At 39.2% G+C, this 14,626-nt stretch overlaps 1 protein-coding gene across 4 annotated transcripts in view; it reads left to right on the top strand.

Annotated features, from left to right (window-relative positions):
- LOC108709942 (serine/threonine-protein kinase DCLK1) overlaps positions 1–14,626 on the top strand; it is a 221,752-nt gene that overhangs the window by 124,854 nt on the left and 82,272 nt on the right. For 3 of the 4 annotated variants that reach the window (XM_018250241.2, XM_018250240.2, XM_041584499.1), the window contains exon 6: positions 10,248–10,342. In XM_018250241.2, the coding sequence (XP_018105730.1) occupies positions 10,248–10,342 (95 nt within the window). Of the gene's footprint in view, positions 1–8,853; positions 9,148–10,247; positions 10,343–14,626 lie in introns of those variants that run through there. The other variant, XM_041584500.1, reaches the window with a different exon arrangement.

Below are 14,626 nucleotides of genomic sequence, written 5' to 3' on the forward strand. Positions count from 1 at the left end.
CATGCCACTGTCCAGGTCGTTGCACCCTTTAAACAACTTTAAAATCATTTTTCTGGCCAGAAATGTCTTTTCTAGATGTTAAAGTTCGCCTTCCCATTGAAGTCTATGGGGTTCGCGAACCGTTCGCGAACCGCTCGCATTTTTGCGCAAGTTCGCGAATATGTTCGCGAACTTTTTTTCCGACGTTCGCTACATCCCTAGTACCCAACTTTTTTTTACATTTGAATGTGACTCATGGGTAGAAAAGGTTGGGCAATGCTGATCTAGACCATAGTCACTGGGACTTATGTATCAACACTGGGCAAATTTACCCATGGGCAGTTACCCATGGCAACCAATCAGTGATTGGCTTTTTAAAAATGAATGCAATAATTTGATTCACTGTCATGGTTTACTTTCTATGGGCAAATTTACCCTGTGTCAATAAATGACCCCCAGTACTTTGCTTGACTACGGAGAACATGGAGGTTGTGTTGCTGCACATTCTTCTCTGTAGGAGCATGCAGCTACCTGGGACCTCAGGCCATCAGACCAGTATTTTCAGGTTGTTGCACCCATAAATATATAGCAATTTGAAAAGAAGTGCTCTCTCTCAGTATATGGTCCCTGAGAACAGAACTTCTGAGATATTTAAATTGGTATTGGCAGGGGTCCCCCACCTTTTTTAACCCTCAGTCACATTCAAATGTAAAAAGAGTTGGGGAGCAACCCAAGCATGACATCCCTGGGGATGCCAAATAAGGACTGTAATTGGCTATTTGGTAGCCTCTATATGGACTGGCAGCCTACACGAGGCCCTGTTTGGCAGTACCAAAACTTGCCTCCTATCCCAGAAATCAAGAATAAGCACCTGCTTTGATGCCACTGGGAGCAACAGCCAATGGGTTAGTAGGTTAAGAAGTAAGGTCAACCTTTTAACTCTATTTTAACCTGCCTAACTGCCAGTTGATCCAGAGGAAGGCAAATAAACTCCATTTAAAAGCCTCTCCAGTTTGCCTCAGAGGGTGAAAAATTCCTTTCTGATTCCAAAATGACCAGTCCCTGGATCAACTTGTACTATGAGCTATCTTCCATAACCCTGTATTCTCCCACTTGCTAAACACCATCCAACCCCTTCTTAAAGCTATCTAATGTATCAGCCTGTACGACTCACGAGTCATGGAGAGAATTCCACATCTTCACAGCTTCACAATTGATGAGCAACATGTTAGGGCTCACTGGTATATGGCATTTGCTGAACATACTTTTTGCCTATTGTTTTTGTCATGAAAAATCTATATTTTTGTTATAAAGTGCAGATAAGCATAAGTCCATTTGCTTGCCTTGTGCCTCCTGAATGAACCTTTGGAGGAACTATTTGTGCACAGTCTCTCTTCCACCATTTAATGTCGCACCATCCTTGGATTGGTGTTTTTTTAAACTACACAAAAATCTTTAATTCTTTCCCTTAGGAAAGCACTAAAGCTGGCCATAGACGCAAAGATCCGATCGTACGAATCAACGTACGATCGGACTTTCCCATCTCCCGACCCTCCACTAACCATTCAGATCAAAGTCCTTACCATTCCGATCAAATAAGAACAGATCACCCAATGTTCTGCCCCTGACAGCAATCGTACGATACTTATGTCTGACAACACTAGTGACAGTCTCCCACTGAAAATCGTACGATCGACAATACACGCAGAGATATTATCGGCAGGCGACAGAAATTTTCTAACCTGTCCGATCGACCAAACGACCGATCTCCGACGGACGAAAAATGTCGGGACTCTCCACACATGGTCCGAAAATCGTACGAATCCACGATTCGTACGATCGGATCTTTGCGTCTATGGCCAGCTTTAGTCCTTACAGCAATTTGGCATCTCGTTGCTGAAAATATAAAGCAGGTAACATAAGGTATTCTTAGGGGGTCACATTGTCTCTTCTTTTTGGCATCTCTGCAGCCCTAGCCACCCATTTGCTGCTTACTTCCTTCAGCTGCTGTTCTGTTGGCCACTTCAAAATTGTATTTGAGAATGTTCTTTTCGTAGGCACTGTGTCTTCTCCTAGTGACAGTTAGTTGATAGCTAGCAATGCTTAACAATGTCCAATGCTGATTTAAATGAACAGACCTGTTCCAGGAGTGCTACACAGGCCTTCATAGGTTTCTAATTAGTAGCCTGTAACATACAGAGCCTACTCCTGCATGTCACCCAATGAAAATACCCAGCATATGCTACTTTTTGCTATAATGCAAAAATACATATTTGACAGTAAGAAAGAGTCAATGCCATAGCAGTCTGTGTGCTTTAAAAACTGCAGTGTCTGCTAAACCCTGGACGAATCTAAGTCTGTGCAGAGTAAGAAAGAGAATGACCTTTTCTGTATTTCTAGCAAACAATTATGCCACCTCGGCTGTTGGTATTAAATGAGGAATTAATTCTACACTTTCCTGCTCTTTCTTAATAAGTTCATCATGAACTCCTCCGGCAGTTTCATTAATCCCCTCCTAATTCACATCAGAAGGTGGGCAGTGAATCCATGGCTATGACAACGATAACAAAAGGAGAACAGAACAGTCCAGATTTTAGGCTCTTGACCTTCACTAACAATGTCCTACAGCAGGGAGTATGAATACACAAGACTGAAATGCAACTGAGCATTCTGGAAGTTCTTGCGTACAAGTACAGGACCTTCTTGCTACAGTAAATATTATGTGACTGTAAAGAATGTCATTTTTATGGTATCATTTAAAAACATAACCTTATATTATACATGTTTCCAAGTTATAGGAAGACCCGAGTGTAGATAATAAGGTTTATATATTTACAAACTGTTCAATTAGGCCCATTTATGAACTCAAACACTAAAATAAAAGGTAATTTTTTGCAGTGAGGCCAATGTACACTTTCAGCTTGGCCCTGGAGGTAATTCCATAACTGGTTGTCTCAATAGCCACAATTGACGGAAGTACACAAAGGCAGTAAGAAAAACATTCATTCATATTGGTGCATTGTAGAAAAGTTATGGTGGCAGCTACCTGTACTTAGGTACTTACGCCAGAATTTTGTGAAAATGAAGCCCCTTACACCCTACTAAAGTATGAAATCTTGTTGCTGCTTTTAAAGTAGACACCAAAGCTTGGAGTGGAACCATCCTTCTGTTGGACTAGGCCTCTGGCAGTGGCTGAACTACGGGGGGAGCGGGGGGGGGGTGCAATGGCAACAGCCCTTGGTAGGCCCACAGGTGGTTTGTGCCCCGGTGTATCCACCAAGAACATCGCTTATGGAGGGGATGAGGCCTCGGCTGTATGGCCTGCACCCAGGCGCGGCACTGGGTAGTTACTTTATTGACCTCTGCTCTATGATTTATCCTCTTATTTTGGTGGGTAATTGAGTTCTGTATCTAAAGTGAACCCAGTACTGCTCATGCCAGAACAGGTATCATTTAATATCTTCATATTGCTTTCTTTTTGGGGGTGGGGGGGGGCACCACTAGCAGCAATAAGGGGGCTCTGTTTTGAGTTAACCTTCCTTTGTGTGAGGCTGATAAATGGCCCCAACACATATACTTGTGATTAAGTTGTTCTTCACTTTCTTAGATATACAGAACAAGGGACATTGTCACCAGACATGAATTTTGCATAATATACTCAATAATGCTGCTTACTTAATCTACTGGACTTTTTTTGTTATGCAAAACAGCAATACTCCACATTTTATTGATGACACTTATCTCTGCAGGCAGCACTTGCACTGATTAGAGTTTATTACAGAAATGTTCCCTCAATTAAACAGCTCATGACTCGGTATGAGCTGCTGTTTAGAATTTTAAATAAGGAAAAGGCTGATTAACTTCTGTTTTTTGCTCTGTAATGATGGTATGGACTTTTATTCCCAGCCTATGGCCACAAAAGACATAGTGGCTGCCTGAGACCCTGGGCCTGTGCTACTAAAAGCTTCACTGGCCTGATGTACTATTGTAGAAGTTCTCGATCATCATCTTCTTCCTCTTCTTGGATCTTCTTTATGGGCTTGGGCTGGGTGCACATGCACAGGAGAGTAAAAATGTAGATTTTTCATCTACTGAAAATTCAGCTTTTCACTCTACTACCCAACCAGACTAGGCTGTAGAAAGAATCTAAGAAGAAGAAGATGGCAAAATGATGCTCCTACAGAAATACTCCTGGTAGTTTTCATTGAATAGAAGCACTGGTAATTGATTATCATCGCTTGGCAGTGCTTAACTTTTGGCAGCCCATAGTCATTTCTCCCTTTCTTCTCCAGCTGACTTCCCCCTCTCTGGACTCAGTCAGTAGTTTATTGGCCTGAGTATAGGAACAAACCAATGGCCTGCTGAGCCAATATCTGGCTGAAAATGGGAAACACAAACATATACACATGTACGCACATACATATACATACATATTCAGCTAGGTAAAGAACAAATAGGCCAGTTGATGCCGGTGTCTCTAGCAACAAAAATCCATAGGTCCTTATTATAATACAGTTGTTATATACGATTTACGGTGAGCAAGGTTTAGTCTGTGATTAATTAAATGTATGTGATCCATGTGAACATTTTTTGCAACAGTTAAAATGTCAGGCACGACAGAAGTATAGAAAAAAAATATTTTTAGCTTAGACAGTATGAAATACAGATACGGGACCTGTTATCCAGAAAGCTTTGGACCTGGACTTTTCAGATAAGGAACCTTTCTTTAATTTGGATCTCCATATTTTAATGGAGAGAAAAAGCAATTCATTTTTACAAATTTGAATAACATGATTAAAATGGAGATGGCCTTACCATAATTTGGGCTTTCTGTATAAAGGGTTTCCAGATAACAGATCCCATACCTGTATAATAAATTGGTTTGCATTGTGGCAATCTATTGAGAAACTCATGGACAGAAAAGACACATCAGAGTTTTTAGAGCAGGATGTACAGAGAAGACAAGATGGTAATTAGATTCATAAGAGGGGTCAAGGCTTTGGCTCTCAAGAAATGACCAGATTCAGACCTGCTGAAATCGACTGAAAATTGGAGGTTAATGAGGAAATTGAACTAAAATTGACAGGTTGAAAGCATAAGGGCCATTCTAGTTGAGAGATTATAAACAGCTTGTACAGGTGAGTGACAGACGAGTGGCAGGAGGGAGTATGATAAGTGTCAAGTATAAATCTAACACAGGAAGAAATTGGCCTAATCAGATCCAAGTGATTGAGTCAGAGGCAGCTCAGACTCTACTGAACAGATGTAAAGTTGGTGCCTGAGGTCTGTTTTAAGAATGTTTTGTTTATGGAGTTAAACATGGTTAAGGCAAGGAAATCATGGGTCTGTATTCATAGACAGCACACAATGTTTCCGTTCTTTTCCTACAGAAATCATTTTCAAAATAAGATCATTTCCTTTACATGTAATGTGCAGTAGCATCATGTATTACATCAAGCATTACATTTATTTACATTTTCAAAAAGTGTGTAATTCTTCTCACATGGAAATTGTCATCTTTTCTGGAAATTATGCTGGGATGCAATGTTACATCCTTGACTGATGAAATGCCTTAGTAGGATAAACAGTAGGTACATGGAAAAGTCAATATTTTGATTTCTGTAGCACTCTCAAGGCCTAAAGAGTCATAGAATTTCCCACTAGGAGCCGAGCTACTTACCCTTCACTTAATTGGGACTGTACCTGCTGTTAGGTTTGTATATTGCTGATGGAATTGTGTCCTCTGCTTTCCTGCTCAATCACCGTCTAGTGTCTTTCAAAGTTATGAAAAGCTACTGACAGCAAATGTGTGTTTTTTTTATTATAACACTTCTTCTTCAGTCCTCTAATTAAAAATCCCACATGCTATAAGTCTTATGGTTTTCTCAGCACCTCAAAAATGAATTGTATGTTGTCCACCTTCCTTTGACTTTAATATATTGTTGTTGTATTGTACAACTTTAGTTAGAGCTGACCGAGAACATCAAATTCAAAGCTTTCAGTAAAAACAAGTCATGAAATCTCTAATCTCTAAGAATAGTTCAAAGAAGCACATCACTGAGAAGAAACCGGAGCCATGGGTAATTGGACAAATTCTATGACGGTCTGAATGTTTGTTGCTATAGGTTGAGGTGACAGATAAGAAAATGGTAAAGCTTTCAAAGAGTATTTTAGAATGACTTTGGATGCAGAAGACAAAAAACCCCAATAACAGGAGCAAATATATATTCTGCTAAATAAAATAAATCCTTTCTTCTGCTACCTGACGTTGATAAGATGTTGTTTATGAAAGGAAAGAGAAAAAAGGTTAGAAGAATGACAAACATAACAAAAAAAGGAAGAAAATTTTTTATAATATTAATGTAAAGGACAAGAATGGTCATAAATAGAAAAAGTTTCAAAAGGACAATTGACTGGAACATATGTGTAATAGTAGGGAGAATAACTGGATATTAAAATCAAGAACGTCAGAGACACAGGGGTAGTCAGTGGTGGCAACTGAAGCTTCTTTCACAAATTCAGAATTAAAACAGAGTTAGAAGGTTGAAGGAGCTGAGTAAAGAGCAGACGATGTACTGATGTTTCAAGTAAAGTGGTGCTTAGAAGAGAAGTTTTAGAAGACCACCTAAGAAGAAAGAGTATGGAAAAGCAGTCATGGAAGACAGCAGCAACCATTAAAATGCTCATTGAAGGAAACATAAAACTAACATATGAACTAGTAATGTTCATATCAGAGTAAAGCAATATACAAAATGAGATTAAGGTAGTAATAAAACATATAGGAGTATCCTTAAAATGGTTTGATGAAAACCTTAGGTTTCCTAAATGTCTATGGCATATACCAACATAACGACACCAGAAAGGCTGTCTCCCATAGATTCCATTTTATCCAATTAATACAATGATTTCCTTTTTCTCTGTAGTAATAAAACAATAACTTGATCCAAACTGAGATATAATTATTCTTTATTGGAAGCAAAATCACCCTATTGGGTTTATTTAATGTTTACATGATTTTTTAGTAGATTTAAGGTATGGAAAGATCCATTATCCTGAAAATGCCCAGGTCCTGAGCATTCTGGATAACAGGTCCCATACATATTGTATCCTTTAAGGTAGTTGTGATAACAAGCATGAGCCAAAGAGTATAAGTATCTTTTGCTAAGATATTCTATCCCTGCAAAGGTCACATTTATTCACTGGCTATACTTTAACCAAGATTTTATACCAACAGTTTGCCATTTTGAATAATGATCTGTTTTACCAGTAGCTTGACTTTTAAATAAGGCAGAATTTTCACTCTTGCCAATGCTACTCTAATGACATCTGACTCACATAATAAACTATAATTTCAGGTTACTGCCGTAGTCACATTTAATTGTAATGCATCAATGCACCTCCAACACCCTTATTTACAGTATCTACTGTATTAACCCATGTGCCATTTATAGCACTGCTCCAAACCATCTAAGTTGCTAGAATCCTGGATCAATACTTTACACCAGAAGTCTTCACACTATTTTGGGTACGCCCTACCTTTACAATCCAACACTTTGCAAAGCCTATTAGCACATAGCAGTCTTCTAGAGCAGTGATCTCCAACCAGTGGCTCGAAGTAACATGTTGCTCCCAGAGGCCTTAAATCAGATGCTTAATTTTAAATTCCAGACACAGTTTGGTTGCATAAAACAAGATGTACTGCCAAACAGAGCCTCTTGTATGCTGCCAATCCACATAGGGCCTACCAAAAATGGCCAATCAAATCCTTATTTGGCACCCCCTGAATTTTTTCATGCTTGTGTGGCTCCTCAACTCCTCAACAATTGAATGTGGCTCAAAAAAAAAAAAAAGGTCAGGGACCCCTGTTTTAGAGTACAAAAGAAAAGATCTGATCCTTCACCCTCCTATAGTTCTAGGTATAATTAGAATTCTCCTTAACTGGACCTAAACCTTAAGGCCCTTTTAGAGGGTCAAGTGCTTGTCAGAGGCCTGAGGCCAGTTGGGTGCCCAAACTACTATCAAATGGGTTGAAATTAGAAGTGGGCTGGGTTTGTAACAGGTTGGGAGTGTGTATGGTCATAATGGGATATGGGCCAGCTGGACCTATAGGGCTTCATGTTTTCCAAAGGCAGCCCTGCAACACTAAGGGGCATATTTATCAAGGGTCGAATTTCGAGAGTTAATACACTCTCGACTTCGACCCTAAAAGTAAAATCATGCGAATCAAAAGATTCGAACGATTTTAATCGATCGATCGAAGGATTTTTATTCGATCATAAAAAACTTAGAAAAGTGCTGGGGAAGGCCCCCAGAGGCTAACATTGAACCTCGGTAGGTTTAAAGTGGCGAAGTATGTAGTCAAAGTATTTTTTAAAGAGAAAGTACTTAGACTATCGAATGGTCGAATAGTCTAACGATTTTTACTTTGAATCGTTCAAATCATTCGATTCGATCGAATTTGACCCATTTGATGGTCGAAGTACCAAAAAAAATACTTTGAAATTCGAATTTTTTTTCATTCGAATCTTTAACTCGAGCTTAGCAAATCTGCCCAAGAGTGCTCATACCACTGCCTTACCACAATTATTGCTTAGAGTTTGGATGCTCGCTTGGTGCCCACTTGATACAGTATGCCTTTTTTAATATCAAAATGCTCTCTTCCATAAGCAAATCCTTATTCATAAATACAAATAATATTAATATATACTGACTAGCTTCCTGAACCTCAGTGGCTCTTTATGGTTATTGCCTTTCCCTTGTCATTTCATATTCATCCTCCCCAAAGAGCCCAATCATAATTCACCACGTGACATATGAAGTTCCAGATGCTTTGGGGTGGGGTATGTTTTTCATTTGGGGGGTTTATTCTCTATATGGCAACAGTGTGTTGCTCAAGCGGCACCTTAGATGTAGCCCTAAGACATCACCTGCACCTCCCACTGCTGTTGGAAAAGACGTCAAACTTACGTATAAAAGACATCTGCTTATGAATCCAGCTTCTCACTCAGCTCTGTGTGAAACGGGCTGGTTCCCAAGCTTTCTTATCATAGCTCTGCTTCCTCTGGGCTGAGACGTATATAATCACAAAGCAGGACTGACATTTCATTGCTTTCCCTCTTTTTGCCTGTGCACTCACAAAAACCTCATCCATGTTAGAACTTATAGAAGGTAAGTCATGCCTTATTTCCTATGCAGTTAACCCCCAAGAAGATTTTGTTTTGTCGGAATCACTCCGAGCAGTAATGAGATATGCTGCTGCCTTTGTTATATATTATGATCAAGCAAGTGGCATGTAATGCTTTCCTCTGCATGTGTTCCCTAGGAGCTTGATAGTGATTGGAATCAAAATAAAAAAAATGCTCTTAATGGATCTGTTATAATATATTAAAATAGCGGGTCAGGAATTGAAAATGCATCTTTGGGTTTCAGTTTTGTGTAACTAAAGCTTCAGTAAAAAGCTGGTGTATTCCAGCTACAGCCCAGTTATTATCCACTGTGCTAGAAATCCTACTACTTCTGTCTTTCTCTTTTTCAATAAGATTAGATTGTGAGCCACGCAGGACACACATGATGATTATAGGTTCCGGTTACCTACCATTAAAAATGTTTCCTGTAAGGAATGTTTGCTGTTTGCATAATTGTGCTCTATAGATAATTGTTATACAGGTATGGGATCTACTGTATTATCCACAATGCTTGGGAACTGGTGTTTTCCAGATAAGGGATCTGTCCTTAATTTGGATCATTTTACCTTAAGTCTACTATAAAACATTTAGACATTAAATAAATCCAATAGGATTGTTTGCCTCCAATATGGATTCATACAGCATAGATTTGATCAAATACAAGCTACTATCAAATCGTTGGTAAAAATTTGAATTATTTGCATAAAATGTACTCTATGGAAGATGACCTTCCTGTAATTCAGAGCTTTCTATAAGCGGTTTCCAAATAAATTAAAATGTACTCATGACTACACAAACAAGCGTATGTTTCTTAATGATTCTTAATGAAATAAAAATAATATTTCTGTAGTCTAGCAATATGGAGCAACTGTATGTGTAAGCACAGCCGACCATTCAGATGTTAAACTACAGCTACTAAAATGCAAAGGTGTTTATGTTTGTGGTTTAAACTGCATATCGGGCTAAATCCTGCAGCTGATACTATTTCTCCTTCATGCTCACTAGAACCAACATTCCATTTATGTATTTTAGACATATCAATAGTGATTTATATATTTTGCTTTGTTTTTTTTTTGTTCCTAGTCAATGGGACCCCAGGGAGTCAGCTGTCTACCCCTCGCTCTGGAAAGTCGCCAAGTCCATCACCCACCAGTCCGGGGAGCCTGAGGAAACAGAGGGTACACTTTTATTTTATTTCTCTTCTTAATATAAGTCAAGGTACATTGCAAGCGATCATGTATCTATGCTGTTCAGCTCAATGCCAGTCCTATGCTTCCCATTCTGTCCCAGTTCTGTCAGTCAGAAAATCGTATTGTGTCGGAGAGAAAAAGGATGGCTTAAATTATTAATCTCTCATCACCTTGGGTAATAATGACAGTTCAGAGGACAGTAGGTAAAGAAGATTTCAACACACACATCAGTTCTGTAAAGGCTCTTCTTTTAATCTTTGAATGTGCAAAAGATTCTGTACCTCGGGATAACTGGGAAACACATGTTTCTCTAAGTGCCAAACAGTGCCCCTCTGACACTCCATGGAACAACCAAGAGCATTCTCCATTGCTACTAATACCATTACTGGGGCTTGGTAGCCCTTCCCACTTCTGCCTGGAAGAGATGTAGATAGTTCCTAACCAGAGGGAGCTCCATCAAATATATGTCTGGCCAAATGGCAAAGACAAGACTGGAAATGAGTGACAGTTGTTGGCTTTGGCACATTAGGCAATTCAATATGGACATACTGGGCATAATTAAATCATGGCATGCCATAGCTGTTTTGATTGCCCGCCAATACACCTAGGTTGTCATAGTTTTTCAACTGATCACATAAATCAGCTTTCTTTAAGGTAATGTACTTTTTCCTATATACCTGTGCCGGCACAACATTATCTTTTATAAACAATGTAATGCACCTTTAAGGTAGTAGCGGTGGTCAATATTTGTGTAACTGAGAATCATTAATTTAACATATATACACAACAGAAATGGGACTATAACTCCCTCCCCATGTGACCCCCAACTGCTCAATTGTAAATAAATGCTTCCAAATATATAAAAGGCAATATTTATTGTTCAACACCATGCCATGTATCAAGTTAAAACCAATTAAAACCAAACTAAGCAGCGCTGCATGTACAAAGGGATCCCTTGTAATAATATCTAAATATATCACAGCATAAATAGCAATTAATATGCTGTAATATGAAAGTGGCGTATCTGGAACCAAACCATAGCGCTCCAATCTTATGCCACAATCTCAATCTGTTGAGAGAGTAAACAGTCCCAGACAATCCGGTGTTAATGTTCAATTGGTTGTGGCCAAAGCGTAATACTCAAATGTCCCCAGGTCTAAGATGTGCCAAAGTCGCCAAATATATGTGAGGCACCCCTCCAGCGTGAATCTCCTCAAGATATCGGTGTACTAACCCCGTTAAGTATTAAGGGGGGTTGCACCTGCCGTGTTAGCCGGAACCTTCACGAGGCACCCAATCAGGTGTGGGTGAATGCAGATGTTTGGAATAACCAAAGGATGGGAGTTATAGTCCCATTTCTGTTGTGTATATATGTTAAATTGTTGGAGGACACCCCAGCCCATCTGCCCCCACATACATCAGCATTATTGCATTTTGGTGCCCACACTGCACTTATAGCTTGTTGGTGTTGTGAGCATCATTAATATTATCTCTTCTATCTTGATTCATGTTAAAAGTTGGAAACTTTGCTGAAAGCCAATCAAGAAGCAGGAAAGATAACATGTATGGGGGTTTGGCATGGGTAGAAGCTTGTGGCTAGGAAAGCTATTTGGTACACTATTCAACACAAGCTGTAGCTCATTACTAAGAAACATTGCTTTATTTACCATAGGCCAAAGGCACAATTACTTTATACAGGTATGGGACCTGTTATTCAGAATGCTCGAGACCTGGGGTTTTCCGGATAACGGACCTTACCGTAATTTGGGTCTTCATACTTAAGTCTACTTGAAAATCATGTAAACATTAAATAAACCCAATTGACTGGCTCTGCTTTTGATAAGGATTCATTTTATCTTAGTGTGGATAATGTTGGATAATAATTGTTTTATTATTACATAGAAAAAGGAAATCATTTGAAAACATTTTGATTATTTGGATTAAAATGGAGTCTATGGGAGACGGCCTTTCAGTAATTCGGAGCTTTCTGGATAATGGGTTTCTTGATAACAGATCCCATACCCGTATCATTTTAATAATGCAAGATCAGCTTGGGGTCCAGAAAGATGCTTTGTATGCAATAAACCAGGTAGATCCCAGTTTCAGCACTAATAATGGACCAGTAACTTTCACATTTCCAGTCCCCAATATTACAATTCACACTGGGCAAATATTGAGTCAATTTTGCTAGCAAGAATAAATTATATATATATATATATATATATATATATATATATATATATATATATATATATATATATATATATATATATATACACACACCACCCATGAAAGTATCTGTAATTTTGCAGTATGGTTGATTTTTCCTTTTCATAGACCCAAAACTCAAACAGATCCTGTCACTTCCAGCTTGGCCAATGCCTCATAGATTCACAAAGAACATATGTAAGGTGGCCATACACGGGCCGATAAAAGCTGCCGACAGACCGAGTCGGCATCTTATTGGCCCGTGTATGGGGGCCAGATCTCGATCGGATGGGATTAAAAATCCCGTCGGATCGCGGCCGCATCTGTTCGTTGATGCGGTCCCACAATCCGACCGCCCGTTTGCGTTCACTAGGATCCGATCATTGGGCCCTAGGGCCCACGATCGGATCAGCCCGATATTGCATATCGGAGGGAGATCTGCTCGTTTGGCGACATCGCCAAACGAGCGGATTTCTCCATGTATGGCCACCTTAAGCAGATCAGATTATTTGTCTATGTAGGACAACAGCATTTTGATTACAGATGTGCTTATCAAAGCTTGAAAAGATATGCAAAATGTTCATAGATTCACATCAGGGGTGTAAAAATTCAGCCAGGGACACCCAGCCCAAAGCTAGGCATTCATTAATAGATGTGATCAAAATGATACTGACCTAATTGCCTGACCATATCTTTGAATGATGTGCCAGCTTTAGGTTGTGCATATCTGTCTGACTTTCTCTGATCCTGATGGTGGGATGAAGGCATGTGGTGGAGAGACTATGACTAGAGTTGAACACATCTGTTTGTATGAACTGGACTGACTTACATTTTACAAATCAACATATGGGTCATAAATTGCAATTCTAATTGCCACAGTAATATGCCAATTGATTTGATAATAATTTGTGTTGGCCAAGCGCATTCAAGCCATCTGCACGGTTGAAGTGATGTCTTCCAGTGGATTAGACCACTGGGCTCTCTTCAGTAAAGCCCTCCAACACTTCCGACATTCTTTCATTGGCTTCTGCTAATGTTGACATTTACTGTAAGATCCCAAATGCCAACAATTGACTCATAATGAAGCTGATATGGACATTAGTGATGGGCAAATTTGCCGGCGGCTAATAAATTCGCGAAACCCCTGTGAAAATTCACCAGCAAATTTGCGCCGGCGTCAAAAAACGGACGCCGGCGTAAAAAAATAAAAAAAAACAGATGGCATCAAAAACGGACGCCGGCGCCGTTTCATGAATTATTTGCCGTTTTCGCAAATTTTTCAGCGAAGCGAAACACCCCAAATTCAACCATCACTACTGGACATCACTAAGTGGAATTTTCTAACTTTAATGACAGCTGCTACTGGTTGGGCAGGCTGTCGGGAAGGTTCCATACTGTACATGCCAATAGGCCATTGATGATCAGTTTGAAAGATTTTGCAAATCATACATGGATAACTTTACTGTGAAAAATAACATATCTCTCCCGGTGTCTTTATAAATGAGCCTTATAATGAGCCTTTATTTTTTTCCAAAATAACCCAAAAATTTGGATAATGTGTATTATATTTTTGCTTGCCCTAGGCATTACCAATATAGTAAATTGAATTTTTGCCTGAATGTTTTGGGTACATTAATGCTTTAGTTTTGCTAGTAATAATTGTAACTTACAGTTTACGCAAGTAGGTGTGTATTTATTTGCAAGTCCATTTGTATGGAAGTACGTTTTAGATGGGAAGTGATTTACTTAACTAACACAAAATCTAGTAATAAGGGAGTAGTAAACAACTAACGTGAAATGAAAAAAGTGCAGCAACAGAGAAACATAAGAGGGAGTCATTTAACCCCAGAAAGCTTGCAAATAAATGAGATAAAACAACAAAGCAAAACAGCTTTCTTCGGTTTAAGAGAATGGTAGTTTGAAAGTGTTGTGGAACTTCAAGAACCGGAGACCACTTGAGGTGAAAAGAGTTTATTTAACACAAGCTCCGTGAATTCTGAACCTAACTATCAATCTGGATGGGTGGCATCTGCAATCTCGAGCCTGCGCGCATTCTCCACCATT

This window comes from Xenopus laevis, chromosome 2S (genome assembly GCF_017654675.1).
Source record: "Xenopus laevis strain J_2021 chromosome 2S, Xenopus_laevis_v10.1, whole genome shotgun sequence".
Taxonomy (NCBI): domain Eukaryota; kingdom Metazoa; phylum Chordata; class Amphibia; order Anura; family Pipidae; genus Xenopus; species Xenopus laevis.